We start from the raw sequence: 21,540 nt of genomic DNA, 5'->3' as shown, positions 1-21,540 counted from the left end.
GAGTTCCATCCTATTGCTGTAAGATATTCCCTCATACTGAAACATTTGACGTCAAAATGCTCAAGTTATGTAGGCATTTATTTTCACCAATAATTTAGTTAACGTTAATTAAGTTAGTTCGATACGGGTTTTTTATCCGACCTACGAGGGTACGGTTTTGCTGTATAGTAATAGCTGAAGGTCCGGCACACCCTAGGGCATAGCGGAGTAGGAATAATAATAATTAAGTTAACGTTAGTTAACTAACCATCTAGTTAACGTTAACCTTAAATTTTTGCAACGAATGCCCTCCCCTAAGAGACAGAAAAACTTGATCTTCGAAAAGACACTTAACGGATGCTCCTTCCTTGATAATATTCCGATATGCAGTAGTTCTATACTAAATATGATCGTTAAGAAGGAAATTGCTTATTTGAGTGAATGGATCCCTTAAGAGTAGTTAAGTAGAATTGATGTTGAAGAGCTTAGAGGCCGGTATTTCCTAAATTTAAAATACTCAACTCGTTATTTACGTGGAGAGGTTATTTTACAATCTCGAAAGGAGACTCAACCCCAGTTTCCGAGAGGTGCATGGCGCCATATGGTAATCATATTCTGAAATCTTGGTCTTAAGTCACTTCCGTGGATGTGGAGAGAACGGAGAAGTTGCATGCAGGCAGAGCGTCCCCACGACCCAGGGCCAGCAGAATGTACACTCCACCCCTTGAATGATTGTTAATCCTCGACTCCGACGACCGGGGTCCCTCCAGAACTCCAAACTCAACGCTATAAGGATTGATCTTTATACGACAATAAGTAATTCAATCGGAAACTTTCTAAGAATCTTGGCCCATGCTCGAATTTTTTGGGTTGAAAGTAAGTACTGTAGATAGTTGTTGAAGGGGAAGATCTGGAAATTGGCAGGCCGTACGGATACTGTAACAGTTATTCAAGGGTTGAACTGTATCCGTACCGTACCGGCGACGAGGGCAGAGATGGCTAAGGAAATTGCGAGGTAAAGATGGCCTGTGCGCTGGTCAAGCCAAAATGCATCTGGCGAGCCTAACGTCGGATCCAAATCAGCCTGGTTGCCTTCTTCTGTCATGGCAACAGCCTGACCAACAACCTCGTAGCTTAGCCTCGTCTACATCGGCAGTCTTATTGTCACGCCAATCTGCATCTTTGCCGCCAGGGCGTACGGATCTCGCGCCTACTGATACTTGCCGCGCTGCGCATAAGGAAACGAGCTAGCTGCGATACGGTGTCCCTGGCCAATGATGCCCAGTTGCTGCGATGGATTTCCACGCACAAAACTGGAATTCTCGAAAGGTGGAAAAGGTTGGCAAAGGACGGGAAACGAAAAACGAGGTGGGGGTGGGGGGGTAAATAGGATTTCGTGCTTTCCATTCTCGGGGATGCTGACCGACATCCGTTCCTTCCCTCCTCAACGGCAGATCAACGTCACTCCTGTCGCGGCGGGGATTTGTTTCTCAAGCTGCGCGCACAGCGTCTGGTGTTCGTCATATAGCCCCGGCTTGCCTCGCTTGCCTGCCGCCTCGGCCAGCGTGATCTTGGTGCGGAGAACGACGGGAATGGAGAGTGCGAGCCAAAGGCCTTGGGCAGCTCGAGCGCATCGACAGCCTTCTGCAAGTACGTCGCCGACTGGTTGAACTTAACCCGAAGCATGGCTATGGTACCCATTCGAGGGTGTCGTGGACAGACATATATCAGGTATCTGTCTGTGGCTCTCGCAGCAGGAATCGATGGACCCGCCTATGCCAGGATTTCTTCGATGAGTTCCTCAGCCTCCTCGTACCTGCCATCTCGCTTGAATGCGTGGGCCAGGGTCAGGTGCGCTGCGACGCGAAGGTCCCGTGCATCAGGCGACGTACCTGAAGCTCTGACGACATGCGGACATCTCAAACACAAGTGCCTCTGCCTCCCTCTGTCGGTCGGGGAGCCGGCTCCTAGTAGGAAAGAAGGAAATGGCGGGAGAATTGCAGTAAGCCTCGCAGTTTGAAGCCTTATGCAGTTGGAAGGCTTGCTAGGCTAACCATTGAACCATCGAGGCCAGGCACGGCTGGAGCTAGTCTGGTATATATAGGATGGTACCTAAGTACCCTAGAGATCCGGATAGGTGCTCGGTCGGGCTCTCAATAAAATCTTACACAAGAGGGCCGCTTCTATTCAAGCATACGTATAAATGGGCGACCGCCAGCCCCTGGACAACTTTTTTCAACCACTCTCAGAGGTGTCCTACCTTAGGTATTTATGCTCCCTCTCCGTACACTGGTGCCAGCTCTTCTACCAGCCTCAGAACCATCCCAAACAACCATGATTGCAACGCCTCTCGCTGTAATGCTTGATCTCATTTTGCAACCTTAAAGTAAGGTATTTTCTGCGTTGTGCCACTCGCCGTGGATTCGGTTCTGCCTCTCCCACCCCAATCCCCATCAAACGAGGTCTCGCACCTTGGCCTTGCGGTTTGAAGATCGACGACGGGGTATTACCTGGAATTGGAACCATGGAGGAGCTGGTACCGAGTGCAACTGGCGAGCACCCGGAGTTGCAACACGAAATTGCCGACGGCCCACGCTGATTCGTTGTCATCATGGCGGTTGCCAAGGCGTTTCGTCTCCTCGCCCGCGCCCTGTCCGAACCAACGTCTCCAAAAGGGGCAACTCATCGGGAACACAAGCCGCATGTAACGCTAGACTCCCAGGTTTTCGCTCAAACACGCTACCTCAACAGCCGCCGGCATATCGGCGTAGCGGCATTACACAGCGGTACTTGAAGGAATTGTGAGCTCCACCCAACCAGTGCTGGACCACCAACGCGAAACCGGGCTGCGCCTGGCAAGATCATCTATTTCCGGCCGCGGAACAACCCTCCATCTGGGCACCAGGCCTTGGAACTGTGATGAAATCCATCCACAGATGGGCATCGCAGAACCATCAGGCGCCCACCTTACAACCTGCAGTTGCATTGCCCCATGCGGATGCAACCCGCAGACGACGAGGCATGGAATGGGCAGGGAAGAGTACCAGAGAGCGCGAAGATGACTTGACACAGTCCGATGTCCGGGTCCGGGGGGGGGGCCGGGAGATCAGCAACTATAAAGACCCATTCAAGCCCCATCCTGGAGATCCTTCCTGCCTGTCTCTGATCAGCACTCGGCTCCAGTACACTATCGTTCGCAGTCTCATACCATGAAGCTCACCACGACCATTGCGCTGCTTGCAGCAGCTGGAGCTAACGCCCACTGTAAGGTCCGCGCAACCCTTCGCCCACAACCGATGCTAATAACAGCCAAGACACCTTCCCCAAGACCAAGGTCAACGGCGTGACCTCGGCCGAGTGGGAGACGATCCGCATCACCGAGAACCACTACTCGCACGGGCCCGTCCAAGATGTCAACTCTGCATCGGTATGCCAGTCTACTCCTCTTCCAAGCCAGAAATGAAACGCTCTTAACACCGGTGAACCCCACAGATGACCTGCTACGAGCGCGACGTCGGCAAGGGCGCCCCCAAGACCGTTTCAGTTCAAGCCGGCGGCACCGTGACCTTTACGGTCGACACCAGCATCGGCCACCCAGGCCCGCTCCACTTCTACCTGGCCAAGGTGCCCGCGGGCAAGACGGCGGCGACCTTTGACGGCAAGGGCGCCGTCTGGTTCAAGATCTACCAGGACGGACCGTCCGGACTCGGCACGAGCAAGATCACTTGGCCAAGCGACGGCAAGACCGAGGTGTCGGTGCAGATCCCCAGCTGCGTCGCCAACGGCGAGTACCTGCTCCGCGTCGAGCACATCGCTCTTCACAGCGCTGGCAGCCTCGGTGGGGCGCAGCTGTACATCTCGTGCGCCCAGATCAACGTTACGGGGGGCACCGGCACGCTCAACACGGGCTCGCTCGTCTCATTCCCCGGCGCCTACAAGGCCACCGACCCGGGCATCCTGTTCCAGCTCTACTGGCCTACGCCTACGAGCTACATCAACCCCGGTCCCCCGGTCGTCAAGTGCTAGGCTGCTATAACAGAGCCAATAGCTGGATAATGGAATGAGGCGGGAGAGTTGCTCTTGGGGAAAGGGGCGAGCATCAACCGCGGACGGATGACTTCAGCTGCTTGCTGGCTTTGCTTCACCTGTACATATTCTGCTTCGCGGTACATATTACTTCCTCGTAAATGGTACTTGGAAACAAACACCTGTGTTTGAGGAGTGGCCATGGCATTGGATTTGTGTACCTGTAAGGGGGCTGCCTGTGCAAAGACCAGCCCAGAGCCCCCAAGTAACTAAATTGCAGGCCCGGTAATTGTGTATTTCTTCATCTCGGATGTCCTTGATTGCACACTTAATGCAATAGGCTGAGCCTCAAATGTTACCTTATGTTTTATTTCACATTGACCGTCAACCGAAACATAGTTATAAACAAACCCCCGTGTATACATACCGATGACTGTCTGAAATTTCCCATGATGCTACTATGATGAGTTATTCATTGACAGCGTACAAAGTTTTAACGCTACATCTGTAATATTGCGACTGTCCGAGTCCGATAGCAGTTAGCAAGCTCCCTGAGATCGTCCCTGTAAATCTCACATAGGTACACTTTTCTCGGATCTTCTGCGCAGATCAGCCCCAGTCTCAGGTTTTCTTCTAACGTTAATCAAGAACCATCTCATACAAAGGGGAGGGACAGACTCTATCCAATATATCATGTCCAAGAACCAATTGAATCCGTCCTTCCGTCCAACACTCAAGGACTTCCTGGCGAGCCAACATCAGCGTTCACATCAAACGTGACAGCGGACGGCTTCGCCTTGGCGATGGCCCCAGCAAAAGTCGAGTCCTTGAAATCAATCGTCGCAGCCCCAAAGTCGTACGCAAACAGCTTCTCCCTGACGGCCGTTGACGGAAAGCCATTGTACGAAACAAGCGCGCCGCGGAACCACACCCCCTTCGCATTCTCAATGCGGTCGTCGTCGGCGTTGGCGAACCGGAAGCAGTGCGTGCTCGCCCCGTCCTTGTGGTACACCATCTTGGGATGGTCCCCATCCCAGCGGACCTCGCCGGCGGGCTTGATCTCGTAGTTGCCGTGCTGCGACGCCGCGACGTACTCGGCCCGGCCCGTCGACTGGCGCACCCACACGGCGATGTGCTCCCAGTCGTGGGTGTGGCCCGTGTCCAGGAAGTTGGGGATGGCCACGTCCTTCTCGAAGTAGTAGCCGTACAGGTAGATGCACCAGCCGTTGTTGCAGCGCTGGCGCGAGTAGACGTTGTTGTTGTTCAGGTCTGATAGGTCGCGGCAGTCGGTCGACGTGCCCGTCCACGAATGAGGCAGGCCCTGCACGATGTTGCCCTGGGCGTCGATGGCGGGGACGTTGTAGCAGCCGTCCGTGTCGAAGTCCAGCGAAGGTTGCCAGCGGAGGTCGTTGGCGGTGGCGCGCTGGGGCAGGGCCGTAGGTGGTGTTGGCGCGCGGGGGAGGAGGAGAGGGGGCGCAGCGAGGATGGCGGGAACTGCCGCTGCGAGTAGCAGCAGGCTGCTGGGGAAGAGTCTGGTCATGACTGTGGCTGGCTCTAGTGGTGGTAAGAAGCGTGCACAGCCAGAGTCGCCCCCTGAGTCCTGTCCCTCAGGGAGGTTTGAGGTGCCTATATACTACTTTCATGCTGATTCGTACGAGAGAAGTTCTTGGCCGTCCATTTCCTCACCCCTGTCGATTCTTGGTGCTTTGTAGATGACAGCCTAGTGTGACAGTAGACAATGTCTTCCCACAGTTGGCATGTTGCGACGGGCGAATCCCATTCGCCATCTCGGGGCAGAACTTGAAGATCGGGAAGGTGGCATGAAGTTCATGAACTATCGGCCCGCATGGCTCATGGCTGTCTTGCCCAGTCAGCTTCCTGGGCATTGCATTGACGCCGCATTTTGGCTGCAATGCTCGAACCAATCAAAGGGAGCAATGCCGGATTGTGGCCGTTTGATGCCAAGCCTTGACATGCTCCGCCAAGTGGCCCCTGGAGGAATTAGGGACGTTACCTTTGGTCTTTGTCGCTGGCGTTTCTGTGGCGTGCGAAAGCCAATCGATGCGCCACCTGGGAGTCCAAGCCGAACACCTGGAGTTTAGAAGAAATCGGAAATGTCCGTTTCTGCCCTGATTTCGGTCGAGTTTGCGACCTTTGTGGATGGAGAGCCGTTGCATTGCAGTGACTTGGACCAGCCCTAACCCTGTCTCTTATTCAGGCCGTCTAACCTCGCCTGGTTCTCATCCGAACGGGACTTGGTCCAGTCGCCCATTCTCAGGCATCTACTTTGTCTGTTTTCTTTAAAGTAGATTTGTTTAATTCATATATCCCAAGAGAGTATTGATGCCGCGTTAATAATGGGATGTTGTCTGTTTCTCTGCTCAAAGTCAAGAGAACGACGGGAGCCTTGGCAGCCGTTACCGCCTGGCAACCAACTGGCTCGCCAACGCAACTACCGAGAAACTCCCCCACATCGGCAAGGTTAAATCCAGCGCGAAACACAACCATATCTGAGGCTCGGTCACGGATCTGGCCTTGGTTCCAACGTTGCCGCATTGCCTTGCGCCGGACTCTGAACACGCTTCACCCACGTGGCAACGAAGATTCATGGTCACGGCCAAGTTAGCGTTGCAATCCCCTCACCGAGATCGACAGCATTGCAGACTGCGAGACTCGCGAGAAGAATAAAAAATGCACCCGCAGCATGTCCTTCCCCAGCCACCGCAGCCGAGGTGACAACGGCTCCTCCCTCCCAGCCACGGCACCATCACCAAGTCCACTCTCCCCTCCGCCATCGGATGAGGACACGCTCGGTCTCAACCTTGGCGCTGGCACCCTCTACCCAGGCCTCCTCCCCGCCATCCCAGACAACACCCCGCTCCCGGAGAAGGCCCCCAGCAGCAACGCCGCAACCGGCGCCTCGGCCGCCGGCGTGCGCGCTCTCACCTCCCAGGCCGTCGCATTTTACTTCCGCGCCCCGGTCAAGGCCTTCTTCCGGACGCGCGTCGACTACCTCGCCTACGTCCGCACCCTGCAGGAGCAGGAGCACGTGGCCGCACGGCAATCGAACCACCTGCAGTCCTCCTCCGACCCAGTACGGTCTACCTCTCCTATCCCACCCTCTTCCACCGGCAAGATAACAACGAAATCCTCCTCTACTAAAGCCCTCCTACTGCACTGGTTCCACTCCCGCCTGCGGTCCACCACCCCAGCCGTCCTAGCGTCCGCCGTCCGCCACCACGGCTGGCGCGTCGTGCCGGACCAGATCCTGCCCCCCTTGCTGGCCAACGTCGGCGTCGGCGCCGTGCTCTACACGAGCTACCTGCAGGTCCTGGGGCGGCTGCACCCGGACAGCGCGCTCGCGAGCAAGCGCGTGTACCCGCCTCCCGCGCCGGCGCAGACGTTTGCGGCCGGGTTACTGGCGGGTGCAATCCAGAGCGTCGTCGCGGCGCCGTTGGATGCTGTGCAGGCTAGATGGGATGCTAGGAACGGGGTTGGCGTTGGGGCAGCAGGTGCGGGAGGAGGGGGATTGACGGGGAGTGGGAACGCTGTTAGAGGTACTGGTAATGGTAATGGGAATAGGGGAAGGCCGATTAAGAGTGTGTGGGCATTTAGTGCTGAGAAAATGAAGGAGATCGGGGTGAGGGGGATCTTTGCCGGGTGGGGGCTGTCGTTTTTGAAGGATAGTTTTGGGAATGCGGTTTTCTTTAGCGTGTTTGAGTACCTCAAGGCGCAGGGCTATTACAGTTTTGTGGCGTGGTATTATGGGTCGCTCAACGAAGACGCCGTCGTGCTGCTATCCCGGAGGAGGCCGGGCCTTGGTGATGGGGGCGGAGGGGAGGTAATCGCGGAGGAGAATCCCGGGATGCCGACGATCATCCGGCCGCATTATGCCATCGAGCCGGCTTTCCTGTTGCTCGCGGGCATGGGCGCCTCGGTGATGCAGCAGGTTGTGCTCCACCCGCTGTCGCACATCCAGGCGGAGCATTGGGAACGGCTTGAGTCGTTGGACGCCAAAGCGAGGAGGCTCAGGCGGGAGGTTGGGTTTGACGAAGCGCTGTCAAAGCCGCCAGCGAAATACCGGATGTTCAAAGCTTACCGCGATGCTTACCGGGTCACCTGGGCGGAGTGTGTTGGTGAAGCCCAAGCGGCCGGCCTCAGCATGCGCCAGTGGCTGTACCGGGGCTTCTGGTGGAACACCATCCGCCAGGTGCCGAGCACCAGTGCCGGTCTGATCATCTTTGAGCTAGTTAGGCGTAAGTACGGTCTAGGAGGGGAGCAGGTGCGCATCAACAGGGACGGGTACGATATCATGTTGAATTAGATAGACGACGTTGGGATAGACGTCGGTTAACCGTGGAGTTTTGACGCAGACATGCATAACACAATCAGCAATCAACAGTCCCCTCCTTGAAATCCCCTAATCTTGAGATCTCGCTGCACCTCTATTCCTGAGAAGCCTTTCCATCCATAATGCCATGAACATAAGCCTCGCCAATGAACTGCATACAGCCATTTCCTAGGGGTCGGCTGAGAACAACGGGGATCTGACCGTCTCTCAGGATAGATAGCTGGTCCCCAACCCAAGTTTGCATGGGAACAAGGCAGAGGTAACCTTCACCTGTGCTGCCCAGTCTGCGATCCGTTGCTTGAGCCAGATACGGAACGAAGTCCCCATGGCTATGCCACGTGCTCTTGAGGAGCCCCAGCAAGCTCAACGCCATTGAAAACCCTTGATGGCCTGTCCAGCCCCGTAGTCATTAGCCTCTCCATCGGGGAGAGGGTGTCGAACCACGCCTGGGAAACTTGCTGGGGGGCATGGTATCCGCCAGGCATCAACGTTTCCGTGCAGAGGGTCTGGGCAAGAATCGACACGTGGCTGCCAGTGCCGGAGCTGTCGGGGTTTGTTGACCTCAGGTTTCTGGCAAACTCTTCCCATTCGAGATACGCCGCCAAGTGAGGGACGCTAAGGCAAGGTAGTCGAATATGTGTCCGGCCTCCTTTGCCTTGTCGCGGCGGAAATCGGAGAAAATCCTTTTGGACGCGCCGTCCTCCTCCAAGTCAGCATATATGTAATCATTATCCCACCTCGGTCGTCATAATGGTGCTGGACGGGTCCGAGGGTCAAGATGGTGTCTATGACGTGCCCTTGAAGAACCAAGCATTCTCCATCATGTTCCCATCGACGTGCGGCTTTGAATCCCGGCGATGCATGGGTTCTCCGCGGGTCACCATGAGCATCCATCATCAGCGGTCAAGCCATCCTGTTGGCCGGGCCCCAGTCCGGGACCCAAGAGGGCAACCACAAGGTCCCGGGTGTTGTGAACGGGAAGCATAGCCCGAGCATGTCCAGATTTCCGGACACCTCCAGCAGTCTCCTCTGCGCGTTTCGGTAGACATCCCGAACTGGCTTTCGATAATCTGGCGCAATCCCCAGAGCGCTTAGCCTGCCGTTGGCGAAACCCAAGGCCGAGTAGATCTTGTCTCGCGCATCAGTGGCATGACGGCTCCAGGTCCGGACCAGGTACGAAAGGAGTTCGTCGGCGGGGGTTGGATTCGCGACGGTGGCAAGCTTTCGGATGGCCTATACCTTCCAAAACGGCGTCGTGGGAGGATCGACATAGTTTCCAAAGACTAAGTGGTTCCAAGGCGCTATGCCCAAAGCCGCGCTGTGATGCATGGCCGAGCGGAACAGGTCCCCATCGACCTGGTAGCGACCGCTGACCAGCAGCGCCCGCCTGGCCAGGACGATTCCCTGAGCCGTCCACGCTCGCCGCCACCACGGATTTTCAAAGAAGATGCTCTCCACGGATCCGTCAAATTTGAATTCGTCGAAGACTGCACCCTTTTGGTACTCGACTTTTCTGAGCGGGTTCCTCCTGACGTCCGCCGCGTCCTGCGCAAGTCTCTTGACGACATGGAAAGCACGCGCCGTGTCCTTATCCCGGCCGGGATGGCTGACGGCGTCCCCCAACCACAACACTCTCTGAGTTGCCCCGCGATAAATATCCCCCATGAGGCGAACCTGTTGGACCCTCTCTTGGGATCTTGTTGGTTGATGCTGATGGCGTCCACCCAGACGACCGGAGCTTTATCGGCGAGCCCGAAGGTTGAGGAGCGTACTCCTGAGATTCTCGCCGATGTGCAGGGTGAGCCCGTTTGATCTGGATAGGAGTCTTCCGGGAGGGGTCGCCCCAAACATACGAGAGAGCCTCAAACCGAACGGCCTCGGCCGCCAACTCGCAGGCAACAAGCAGACACTGGACGTCGTCCTGGCGGCTGCCGGGGAGGATGTGGAGGAGCCTAAAGCCGGCTCACATGCCTGTAAGTGAACTGTATTGGAAGTCCGCTGAGGTTGTCTCGTTGTGTACCCAATTTTGGTATTACCAGGCACTTCTTGTCAGCAGCAGTACCGGCGAGTAAGCTCCTACCACTCACGGGTGGCTCGCCGTCTCCAAACACAAGTCCCTCTGGAGAGTTCTCGATGCCTAGGCCTTGCTTGGCGCTGTCTTCGCAAGACCGCCAATCCGTCACCACCCGGCCGGCTGAGTGCTGAACCGTTGGGCAGAGCAAGCCATGCTGGCCAAGGCCTCTCTAACCGCTCACCGACAGGATTCGGTTCAGGGGTGCGGTGGAGCAATCAATGCAGCAGCTGCAGCACATGCATCAATAAGAAATAAAGCACCTTGCAGGAAAGCATCTCCCATCAGACGCTTGGCACTGCGCTCTGAGATGACAGCAGCTTCGGGTAGTATGGGTTGTCACGGTGCTACTCTCAATAAAGAATACAGATGTGGTCGGGACAGCAACCCTGTACCACTGTGGCTCTCGGCCCTTATGGTTTCACTGGCATTAGCAGAGTTGCGCGGTCCTCCTGGAGTGAACTATGAATTTTGGGACTTGGAGGATCGATTAACTTATATATTCTTTTCCTGCTCCATGCCATCGCCGGGTCCATCCCTGATGATTGTTGGAAAGTTGATACATCCTCTCGTCCACCCCGACCAACCACTCCTTCAACCTGCAAGTTCGAGGACGGGTTGTTGGTTCGCTAGGGTGTTAAGAAATTGCTCACCCCTGCCCTTCAAGATCAATTCAATTAATTCACCCGCCATGCGTCACCTCGTGCAGCTCACACAGTAGACAGCAAATCCAGGAATACGGCCTGAAAATCCGCACCTTCCATACGAACTTAAATGCAAGGCAGACCTGCTCTGCCCACTCTAATCCTCACCCATCATCAGTCGTCCAACTTCCTATCCCAGCGCACCATAACCATCGGCCCATCACCACCAACATGCACACCACAGCACTCGCGGTCGCCACCCTCGCCCTAGCCAACCCATTTCCCGCCCCGGCCCAACCCTTAATCACCCCTGGCGCCGGCCTCCTCGCCGTCCCAGCACCAGGCCTCGCGCCCCGCCAGCAATTCTCCCTCACCGGCAGCCGCGCCAAGTCGGTGTCGTGCATGAGCGAGTACCTCTCACTCGCGCAGGACGCGCCGACCCCGACCGACGGCGACCTCTTCACGCTGCTGCGCAGCATCGGCGAGAGCTTCGCGGTGACGGCCACGGCAGGGATCGACGATTCGCTGACGACACTGTGCGCCGCGAGCGCGAGCATCACGCCTCCGGCTTCGCTCAGCTCGGCGTATGACAGCTACACGAGCGAGGTCCATTCCTGGGCGAGCAGCGTGGCGGACGAGGCACGCTCGATTGCGAGCGAGTGCGGCGGGGAGGTCTCGGCTATGATGCAGTTCTTAATTGTCACCAATGCCGAGAGCTGTACGCGAGCTGTGCAGGTGCTGGTGGATGTGTATGAGGATATGCTGAGTTCGGGGACGAGGACGGGGACTGCGGCGAAGTCGACGACCAGGACGAGGGTGTCGACAAGCGCGACGGCGAGTGGGGATGAGGCGGTGTCGACTTCGACTTCTGGTACGGCAGGGGATGACGAGGAGACTGAGACCGGGGCGAGGAGTGCCACTGCTCCGCCGCAGAGTACGGGAGGAGGTGGGGGAGAGAACACCAATGCTGTTACGACGACGACCAGCTCGTCCATTGGTGGTGCTGCGGCGCCCAGGGAGACTGGTTTCGTCGCTGCTGCGGCTGCCGTCGTGCTGGGTGTCGCTGGCGTTGTCGCGGCACTGTAAGAAAATCTACATGGAAGGTGTTGATCTGGCAAGGCCAGGCACTAGATTGGGCTTGGACCACTAGAAATATATGGCTCAGTACAGCGGAGGAGCAAGATAAGGCTTGAACCGGTCTCTAACGATATATTTGTGTAGTTGGAGGTGAAAGACATCTACATGTTCAAGGGTGTATTCTACAAGAGCTCTATCAAGTCACATACTTGGCATAGCTACTCCAGTAGTCGGATCATTATGTGCTCTCTGTGAGGGCACCGAATGAGATAATACGGAGATCGCGGGTGAAGCGAGCTCGCCATGCTATGGCAATGAACTTTGCTATTGGGAGAGCGTGGTGGAGCATGACCGTAGGTCTGAGGGCAGAGCAAGCCCGAGAAACTGACAAGGACTGTGGCCGTGTTGTGTACATGTATCACTGGGAGCGAAACAGGTCCAAGTACCTTCGCCAATGGCTGTTTCCCAGTTTGAGAGCCAGTCCTGTATGTCTTCGGCTTACGGTTGAAGATGTTGATAGCAGTGTTATAGCGCTTGAGCGCTCGGCGACGGTCTTTGAGATTGTCGGTACCCGCACGCTCCTTGAGGGCAGCATACCACTCATGGAGCTTTCTATCTACAGCGCATTTGACGTTTGCAGATAGCAAGGACCAAGCAATGACATGACCTGAAGTTGCTTGGGTGCTGAATGCTGATGGAGGGAGACATGAGTCCGACTTAGTGGACGCATGGGAGTGAGAATATTATCGGCGAGTTTGACCGCATGCATCTGACCTTGCCCCTTGACTTTGTTCCGTACCAAGAAACAACACATCATCCTATCCGGACTGCTAGGGCCCAGACAAACGCGGTTTCTTTAGTACTAAAGACCCAAGTTTAGCAATCCAAAGTCTTCCAACAGTCATCACACGGATTTTAATTTCGCACAACTGCTTGCTCGGGCGCTCGGCGCCATGCATGCCCTCGGAGTCTGTCATGGAGGTAAGCTACTGTTGCCCTCCGAATCTCGCAGCGAGTCACTTTATTAAACATCACATCCTACCTAGACTTCACACTCAGCAATATTGCCATCCGCCTCGCCAACCCACTCGATTACTTGATGGAGGAGCAACTCGATCAAATATTTGGTCCGCCGCGGATACAAATTCTCGAGTTCTTCTTCCCGGAGAGCCCATAACCCGCACCCGAATATGTAGTCGTACCGGTCAATCTCGGACGTCTTCCGTCAAACTGCCTATCAGCTAGGCTCTGCATCATCGACTTTGACCACGCCCTTCTCTACCAGAAACGCGCCCATACAGCTATCTCACATCGTCACCAATACATGGCAGCTAAAAACGTCTTCACCCTGACCAATAGACCGCTCGCCGACGTCTGGGCCCGAGGACGCATCTTATACGAATTGAGAGATCCAGTGGCCCTTTTTCAGAACTGCATGGGCAGCTCTCCACTAACCATAGCATCAAGAATGTGCCAGATACTAGGAAGCCTACCACGAGAGTGGATGTCATTTCCAGTTCGGGATGGTTATCCCGTTCATCAGCCTCTGCAACGGGGCATCGAATATACGACACTTGGTGACTTCACTGAACGTAATGGGTTTTACTCTCGACACCCAGGTGGGCGTTATTCGCGAACCGCAGAGACCCGTGAGCTCCGGCAAGACAGCCAGTGGGAGAGAGTGGCTTTGTCTCCATACTCCGACCATTTGGAATCGAGCCGCGCACGACAAGTTCAGTGCTCGGGACTTGAAGCTCACTGGAAAGGACGACGCAGCGCTCTTCACCCATCTCCTCTGTAAGATCTTCGACTACTATCCCCAGAAGCGCATCACGGCAAGACAAGTTCTGGCGCACCCATGGATGAAAGGCCCAAGCCAGAAACCCTCTAATGCCGCATCAGAAGCATCATCGACCCAAAACTGCCGATTCAACCCAAACCTCGCTCCAACAGCGCCTCCCTCCATCCTCCGAGTTCCCCGGGTGATCGTCTAAACACTAGCCGCAGAACAATTTCGACTACAGCAATACCAACGAGAGAGGTCCAAAAGGGGCGAGAGTCCGAGAAGTCTTCAAGCGTCAAGCAGAGCGGAAATGAAGGGAGGCAAATCCTTGGGATGAAAAAGAAAGAGGCAGAAGGACAGCGAAAGGGGTAGAAAGTAGACGATTCAAGCAGGAGAGACATGGAAGCAGTCAACACACTACTGCCGGAAAAATATGTCGAACCACTGCTGTGCATTAGACCGCAGTAGGGAAAGAATACTGGAATCGTAGAACTGTACTGAGATGGCTTCATGTAGATGCAACTCAATTACCTAGAGGAGCAGTGCCCTGTCTATCTCAGGTCAGGTCCCTGCGCCGTAGGGAACTAGTGCTTCCCGAGTGCAGCTCGCAATGCCTAGTCCTCGAGGACAAGAAGTTGGGGAAAAGCGGAATTATACACCCTATATAAGGCCGCGGCACTGAGAGAACAAAACCTGCCATAGAGCTTACCTAGATACCATAGAGGCTTAGGCAAACTCGGAAACCGAGTGGCCGAGTTGGACTTCCCTATATGATGCTCAGGGATTCGGCGAGTCATCTCCATGACCCTTGGTGAACGCCTGAGAACCTATCGGGACACGTCACTCTTCATCCTCTAAATCCGGTCGGCGTGAGGCCCCCTTGCCACTGCGCAAAAGGTACTCGCAGCACCATAGGTATACTCTGCTCAGGGATGTCAGTCAATATTTTCCAGAATGTGTCAGTTTTGGAATCACGACTTGCCTACCGTTCTGGCACTGCCTCCTGATTACCAATCCAGCACCCCAGCGATGACCTCGGCCAGCGTAGCGCTAAACGCCGCATTCGTGGCCGCATTAGGGTGATAGTCGCAGCCGACCTCGGCCCCCTGCGAAGGCCAGTCCACAAAATGGGCCTTTGCCGCCCCGAGCCGCGCGACCGCCTCCTTGAGCGCGTTTACCTGCGTCGTCTTTTGCGCGTCGGCCGTCGTCGGCCAGCCGTCGTTGAGCATCGGGGAGCTGACGAGGAAGAAGTGCGCGGCCGGGTAGTGCTTTTCGATATTCCGGACGAACTGGACCATGCCATCGACATACTGGGTCATGTTGAGGGTTGCCCGCGCGTTGTAAGGCTGGCCGGACGCGTCCCAGGCAATGTAGCTGAAGTCGTTGGTGCCGAGGTTGATGACGACGGCGTCGGGGGACCACGAGGCCGGGAAGGGGTAGCTGTTGTCGGCGTCCTCGGCGCCGTAGCGGGTGTAGAGCTGCGGCATCACGGGGCTGGTATCGGGGGTGGCCGAGGCGATGTTGCGGACCAGGCCCTTGCCGCTCCAGGCGATGATGCTGTAGTCGGCGCCGAGCGAATTGGCGGCCAGGGCACCGTACGTTTTCGGGCTGTTCTCGAGCTCAGCGGTGTTGGTGCAGGGATGCGTGCCGTCAAGCCCGTAGCCGACGGTGATGGAGTCGCCGATGATTTCGATCTGCCGTTTCGGAGCTGCCGGGGCAGGGAGAAGATGGCCGTCGGTGGTGATGTCGCCGAGAGACATGGAGCCGTAGGCGGGCTCGGAGCGTCTGCGAAGGACGACAGTGTGGTTACCCCGAGGCAGGGTCGGCGTGGAGATGGGAGTGCCGGCCACGAAGTTGGAGAGGAGAACGGGCTCGCCATCGTCGATGATCAAGTCCGCACTATTGGTGCCACTGACAGCGGTAATGCCAATGGTAGCGGACGTTCCCGTGAAGGCGAATGAGACACCGGTGCTTGGCCAGCTCAACTCCTTGGTCGCTGGATTCACTCTACCCAGATAGCGAACTTGACCTCGAGGCTGGCATGATGGCGCCGCAGCCGCAACGGATGCGAGAGCGAGGATGAGAACGGACAGTCGCATGATGATATGTGCAAGGTGGTCAAGTCGAATGCCGGAGAAGGGGAGCTGGGGGCAAAGCTTTGACGGAAGGGGGTCGTTATGCTGTCTGAACGACGGAGAGCTGTGAAATCCTTCTGCCACACTCAAACGCCGTTTACAACGGTGGCAGTTCGGTCCTCATGCCAGTTATATTGACCTGTCTGCCAAACCGTAGCCAACTGTCGACTCCGCAACCAGGGGTGAGCCGTCGGGGCTTCCATTCAAGACATGGGTGTTCCGGATGGAAGGCTCGGCTGCGGATGCCGGTACAGGTCAGGTTTTCCGGACGGAAGGCTCGGCTGCGGATGCCGCTACGGGTCGTCAAGCGGCCCGACAGATCCTCGCCCGCCGTGAGCCGCGCAATTCGCACAGCTAAGGAACATCCCAGTTTCAACGTAGTGTAAGGTCAACCCGCCGGAAGACACAACCGTTGAAAAGACCACGCTTCAAGCGTGAACGTCGTGAAGCCCGCGGCCTCGACCAGATACCTGAACTGGCGACCTTAGGGAACGCCGTGTAATTATGCATAAGGAATGGCAGAACTCCTTCCGGCAAAGACGTTGAGATCCGATGTCCGGTTGAGGAAGGCGCTGATGCAGGTGTGCGGATGGGACACCTCCGAACCCGAATACGTGGTCGTTGCGGTAACCTGCAATGTCGCATGCGCCAAGGTTTTGGAATGGGATGCCGTGCATGGAAGCGACCGGCGTCCCGCGCATGGCACCCTTGACTGGCAAGCACCTGGTTGGCGGGAAAACAAGCCTCTGAAACCAGGCACAGCGACGAGTTGGAGGGGTACTGGTATCAGTATATCTCCCGTTTTTGACTTGGAAGTTGGAAGGCTACAGGCCGACACGGTTGATACCAGTACAAATCGCAATCGAGGTGAAATCCCCTAGCTATTGACAGATGGAGACCAACAGGGGTTGAACTGTAGTGGGCCCGGGCAACAACACAGAACGAATCGGTTTTTGACGCAGAGTATCCGGTGGAGATGCCCAAGTTGATGGAGCAAGATGTTCCGGGCCGGGGCAGCAAACCGATAATGGCCTAAGGCTAAGTACCCTAGGGACCTGGTATGTTGCGGGGATCACTGGCAGTGTCCACGGAACGAGTTCACCCCGGAGGCGTTCCAGCCCTCAACGCGGGAATGCCAGTGTAGGGCAGCTCATCAAGTTGAACTTTGATCAATTCGGTCGAAACGGGTCACCCTAGCCCGCCGAAGTCGTGTCTTGAAGGCTGTAACTGTCTGTCAAGCCTGGATCTTGAGTCTCGGATGGCCCAGTCATGTGTCATCCACGTAATGGCGGAAGTTGCTTGACCTCCACCTCGGAGAGGCGGTGCGGTTACGTTCAGGAGAGACGGCTGGAAGGTGGCGGGAGGTCGCTGAGAGAGGATTTGGTACGCGGGGGTGGCTAGGAGTGGACGACGCCGGCTCTTCAACGACTGCGGCGAATGGCCATCGGGTTGCGGTAGATCGCGGCCTTGTTCATTCACGCTCATGGCTGGGTTGGGTTGGAACACCAGAAAGTAGTTGCTTAAATTGGTTTGATATAACAAGGAAGTTTCTATGGCGTTGTTAGCGAACTGCTCTTCCATCAATACGTTTGGGTTAGGCGTCAAAGTCATACCAAGATCTACCCCATGTCCCGGCAGCGCTTGTCCCAGGTTCCCGGTCCTGCAAGGCAAAGTTTTGGTTGTCGGCTGCGGTATGCGACATCCTTGAAGCATTCGTCACGAGAACTTCATCGGACCCCTTCTTCGCGGAAGTGATTGACCGTTGAGAACGCGAACGGGGGTAATCGGAGAGGTGAACAAATGTGACCGACCGCGGATTCTTGGTGGCATTTTTTCGAATGAAGGCTCGAAGGACAGGAATCGACGCCGCTATTATGGAAATTGCGGGTTCAGCGGTTCCAAAGACTTTGATGTCCACAGCCGTAGCTTTTGCGTTGTCAGACTCAACTCTGAATAACTCGGATGAGGACAAGATGCAAAGAAGGACAGCACTTACAAGTATCATCCGAGATGTCGTCGAGGGACATGAGCTTCAGAAAGGCGACGATGCCAGCGCTGGACCGTAGAGAGTTGGTAAACGGCGCAGATGAAGAGCAGGATTGTGATACTTACAGAGTACCCATGCTCATTGCGACCATTACACCGAGCTTCTCCCGTTTGTTTATCGTCAGAGCCCAGATGATCTTCCAGGGAAGGATTGCAAGCACGATATCGAGTGTGCCGGAATAGACTGTCTCCGTCGTCAGCGGGTTCTCCCAAAACATCCATACCCTTGTATGCCAGGGCTTGCGTACTGCTCGTGAAAGTCTGATACTGTTCAACGATATGCTTTGGCCAGCACGTCCCTTCCATATTGTAGTACCAGAGCTTCGGTATCGGCCAACATGAAATCCAGAGAATCGTAGCGGATACGCCGAGCACGACGTTGACCGATATAATGATGAACCAGATCAGCCACTTGGTCCACCTTTCCTCCGATATTCGTAGAAGCGTCACAGCAAACGAGGTCTTGCTCCATGCCGCTCCCAGAATGGTGGAAAAGCCGGCGATGTACGAAAGGAGGGACATGACAGGCATCTTTTCCAATTCCATGTCGTCGTAATGCAGGCCGACGCCCCATTTGGTCGCTTCGGTGAGCAGGGCGGTCGAGACGAGAACGGTTACCTGCGCTCGGAAGCTCGGATTAGTTCAGGACACCGCTGACCAGACGGGAAGACGGGATGCCAGTAGATGGACCGTACCCAGCTGGCAATCAAGAACCAGTCATCCCACCAGAGTGACCGATTCCGCGACAGACGGCAATACACTCGTAAGGCGAGAAATACTGCGGAGGCGATGGTCAAGGTCCATATCGCCCAGAGCAGCCGCCCGGCGTAGTTTGGCACCTCGCGGGGTGCCGAGTCGTCGCGTCGTGTCATGGCCGAGACATGGAGATGCATGAGAACGGTTGATGAGATCGTCGGCGACATGACGAGGGACGGGCGGGACAGGACGGACGGCACGGCTGCGTCGCAATGCAACCGGAGTGGAGCCCAGGGCCGGTTCATCAACTCGAAATCGCCGTCAAGGGGAGGGAGGAGGGGCGAGTCTGGCTGAGCATGGGAAGTCGACGTCCGCCATGGGGAACCGAGGTATGTTTTAACAAAAACAAGCTGCAGGATCCATGCTTCTCGCTTTCGCTCGGTCCGCTTGTTGAGGTGAAGGGCCTAACCAAGATTCTGGAATCGCGAGATTCTGGGGCAATCCGGGGAAGGCTCCAGTTTGCAAAGAAAAAGTCTGGGGTGGTTGCGAGCCCCCAAGCGAGGCCACCCATGACTGGGTTGTCGATCACATCGGTGGACTGAAATCCGCGGTCAAAGCGCCGGCTTGGGAACTTTCAGAAAATCAGCTAGTCCCGAAAGGGTCGCGCATTTCCCGGTTGAAGGCGATCTTGCGAGGACCCCCTGCAGCGATCCTGTTGCCCCTCTCAAGCCCTTCAGCCCTCTCCCCCTTGCCAAGGCGAAGTCACATCGGCCTTTCTCACCTTTTGATTGATGTAGCACAATACTGCGCAGTAATGAAACGGCTGCGTTCCTAGTAAGGAGGTAGGGTGTCACATAGAAGACCAAACACCGGACTATTAGCAGCTGGTTGGCAGCCACCTCGCAAACAATGCCGGTCTCAATTGGCCAAGCTGTCTCTCAGGTGCGACCAGTGCGCAGTGGTTCATGTTCAGACGCAGTTCGTCGAATGGAAATGAAATGGGATGACGATCAATGAGCATTCGTCGTGGAGTCCTTCGTCGGTAAGTTTCCGATTCGAAGAAAGTACACCGTAGTATCTCAAGCATTGGACATCGAGAAATCGTTCGTGAATATTTTCTCCACTTCGATTAGTGAGGGCACTTGCCTGACAGGTATTCATCCCGCTCTCGATTTGACGGGAATAAAAACAGTGATGAAGGGAAGGACAAGCAACAACGAAAGAGATCAGGGCACGGATCCCGGGCGCCGGCGCAGTACTTCTGGTTCCTGACTCAGTTATTGCCAAAGCGCCTCATGGGCCAACATGAAACCGCAACTTGAAGTAGATAGTCCAGCCCAGAACCGCATCGCCGATCCCAGAGCCTGCGATCTTGAGTTCTGGCCTTATCGCTCCTCCCAAACCCTGACTAGCGGGACTATGTACGGCTTTTGCTTGACTTCCGGTCACAGTTGTTCTGCGCCTGACAGTGTTTCGCGTCAATTTCCCTTACGGAGTAAAGTGTGAGGTCAGCTGGTTGTATATTACGTTGATGCACCCTTACAAACCGATGTGACTGTGCTTCCCTGGAAATCATCTGTCAAGTACAACGGTGCCTTCAACGAGTAACGGGTATAGGTACCGGGGAAGTGGGTTCGGCAGTCAAGGTGGGTATTCTGTAACGGTCCCGTGTGGGGAAATGGAGACGTTGACTTGGGCTTGGTGGATACCGGTGGACTTTGCATTATCTTGATCGGGTGGACATCCGGGACAGTGGTTCTACTGTGCTACCTATGTGGTTTGCTAGTCTGCCAGGGTCCAGTCGAATCGTCGAGCAGACCAGAAAGCTATCTGTATGCTCCGTACCTTATCTTAGGTTGCTTATACACGCATCAAGAACAGCTCCACGCGGCGGTCCCAGGGCTAGGAGTCCATAATAAAACGAAACAAGGAGAGTCTCCGTCCATGGAAGAAGTGAACCTCAAGAACTTTATCCGAAACTGATGCAAGATTTTCAAGGAAAGTTACATCGCATGTCGATGTTGTCAGAGCTCAGTGCGACGGCTTGGGCACTTCGAACATGGTTCAGGTACTGCCAATGACTAAGGTACTATCAGGTGCTTATGTCATAGATCCTTGACCAATTTTTTGTGATCCGCCTTTCGTGTAGGTGCCTGAAAATCTCAGATATATACATGCGTTCCACCCCGAGTCTGATCCAATCCCCCTGTGCTAGACCACTCTGGAATCCCGTTTCTTCAAGACTAGCCAGCGGCTATAAAGCGCATGAAAATAACAATTCTGTGGCTTAGCACGACTGCGTTGACATGAGCTGAAGTTGGGTAACCATGCAGAATGCTGCATGATTGGGTCAAAGATGTTGGGTTCGTCAGCCTTCAGGCTGCAGCATGTTTCTCGCGGCGCTGTCGACACCTCGGAGCTGAACATTGATCCGAATTCGAGTTATAACCAGATTGCAGTCTCCTATTCGGTTCAATGTTGTTTGACCCACACCCATGCTTCTCTTCTAGAGCTCATTACCCCGTCAATACTTGTCTCCAACTCGACTGTCTCCCCAAGTCGTACCCTACTAGTACCTTACTTTGAGCATTTCTGCCACTGGATCTAGCAATCTCTTGCCAAAAAGCCTTAAATTCAGGATTTCCCATCTTTGACACTCTGTGTGGCCTGTCAGCTGCTCTTCACTCCTCCGGTCAGTCCGGCCGATTCTGGAGGTCCAACCGTGCACGGCG

The 21,540-nt window shown here is 55.4% G+C and overlaps 7 protein-coding genes across 7 annotated transcripts; 3 read left to right on the top strand and 4 right to left on the bottom strand.

Moving 5' to 3' along the window:
* Window positions 1-3,164: 3,164 nt before the first annotated feature.
* N657DRAFT_644287 (lytic polysaccharide monooxygenase) lies at window positions 3,165-4,389 on the top strand. The gene is made up of 3 exons (XM_062792732.1): window positions 3,165-3,243; window positions 3,294-3,406; window positions 3,472-4,389. Exons 1-3 carry the CDS (start codon window positions 3,189-3,191, stop codon window positions 4,003-4,005), a joined length of 702 nt encoding a protein of 233 aa, XP_062647866.1. The 5' UTR covers window positions 3,165-3,188; the 3' UTR covers window positions 4,006-4,389.
* Window positions 4,332-5,653, bottom strand: N657DRAFT_376536 (NPP1-domain-containing protein). Its single transcript, XM_062787089.1, has 2 exons — window positions 4,684-5,653; window positions 4,332-4,602 (listed from the first exon to the last, which is right to left on the bottom strand). Exon 1 carries the CDS (start codon window positions 5,543-5,545, stop codon window positions 4,739-4,741), a length of 807 nt encoding a protein of 268 aa, XP_062647865.1. The 5' UTR covers window positions 5,546-5,653; the 3' UTR covers window positions 4,332-4,602; window positions 4,684-4,738.
* An 855-nt stretch (window positions 5,654-6,508) lies between these two features.
* N657DRAFT_644286 (mitochondrial carrier) lies at window positions 6,509-8,408 on the top strand (the record flags this gene model as incomplete). The annotated part of the gene is made up of 1 exon (XM_062792731.1): window positions 6,509-8,408. A coding segment is annotated over exon 1 (1,615 nt), but the record flags the coding sequence as incomplete, so codon positions are not given.
* An 851-nt stretch (window positions 8,409-9,259) lies between these two features.
* On the bottom strand, window positions 9,260-10,282 carry N657DRAFT_671153 (uncharacterized protein; the record flags this gene model as incomplete). Its single annotated transcript, XM_062795582.1, has 2 exons — window positions 9,596-10,282; window positions 9,260-9,484 (listed from the first exon to the last, which is right to left on the bottom strand). The coding sequence occupies exons 1-2, from the start codon at window positions 10,019-10,021 to the stop codon at window positions 9,260-9,262; spliced, it is 651 nt and encodes a 216-aa protein (XP_062647863.1). The 5' UTR covers window positions 10,022-10,282.
* An 858-nt stretch (window positions 10,283-11,140) lies between these two features.
* On the top strand, window positions 11,141-12,415 carry N657DRAFT_644284 (uncharacterized protein). The gene has a single exon (XM_062792730.1). The coding sequence runs from the start codon at window positions 11,303-11,305 to the stop codon at window positions 12,155-12,157; it is 855 nt and encodes a 284-aa protein (XP_062647862.1). The 5' UTR covers window positions 11,141-11,302; the 3' UTR covers window positions 12,158-12,415.
* A 2,275-nt stretch (window positions 12,416-14,690) lies between these two features.
* N657DRAFT_376447 (carbohydrate esterase family 2 protein) lies at window positions 14,691-16,234 on the bottom strand. The gene has a single exon (XM_062787088.1). It carries the CDS (start codon window positions 16,028-16,030, stop codon window positions 14,939-14,941), a length of 1,092 nt encoding a protein of 363 aa, XP_062647861.1. The 5' UTR covers window positions 16,031-16,234; the 3' UTR covers window positions 14,691-14,938.
* A 929-nt stretch (window positions 16,235-17,163) lies between these two features.
* On the bottom strand, window positions 17,164-19,454 carry N657DRAFT_376381 (uncharacterized protein). Its single transcript, XM_062787086.1, has 6 exons — window positions 18,808-19,454; window positions 18,361-18,730; window positions 18,179-18,296; window positions 18,063-18,121; window positions 17,680-17,992; window positions 17,164-17,616 (listed from the first exon to the last, which is right to left on the bottom strand). Coding segments are annotated over exons 1-6 (1,167 nt in total). The 5' UTR covers window positions 19,114-19,454; the 3' UTR covers window positions 17,164-17,615.
* Window positions 19,455-21,540: the final 2,086 nt, after the last annotated feature.

The sequence above is a fragment of the Parathielavia appendiculata genome (assembly GCF_033297405.1).
Source record: "Parathielavia appendiculata strain CBS 731.68 unplaced genomic scaffold N657scaffold_5, whole genome shotgun sequence".
In the NCBI taxonomy this organism is placed as follows: Eukaryota; Fungi; Ascomycota; class Sordariomycetes; order Sordariales; family Chaetomiaceae; genus Parathielavia; species Parathielavia appendiculata.
Note: the sequence above shows the minus strand (reverse complement) of the source record. Positions and strands in the feature narration are given on the sequence as shown.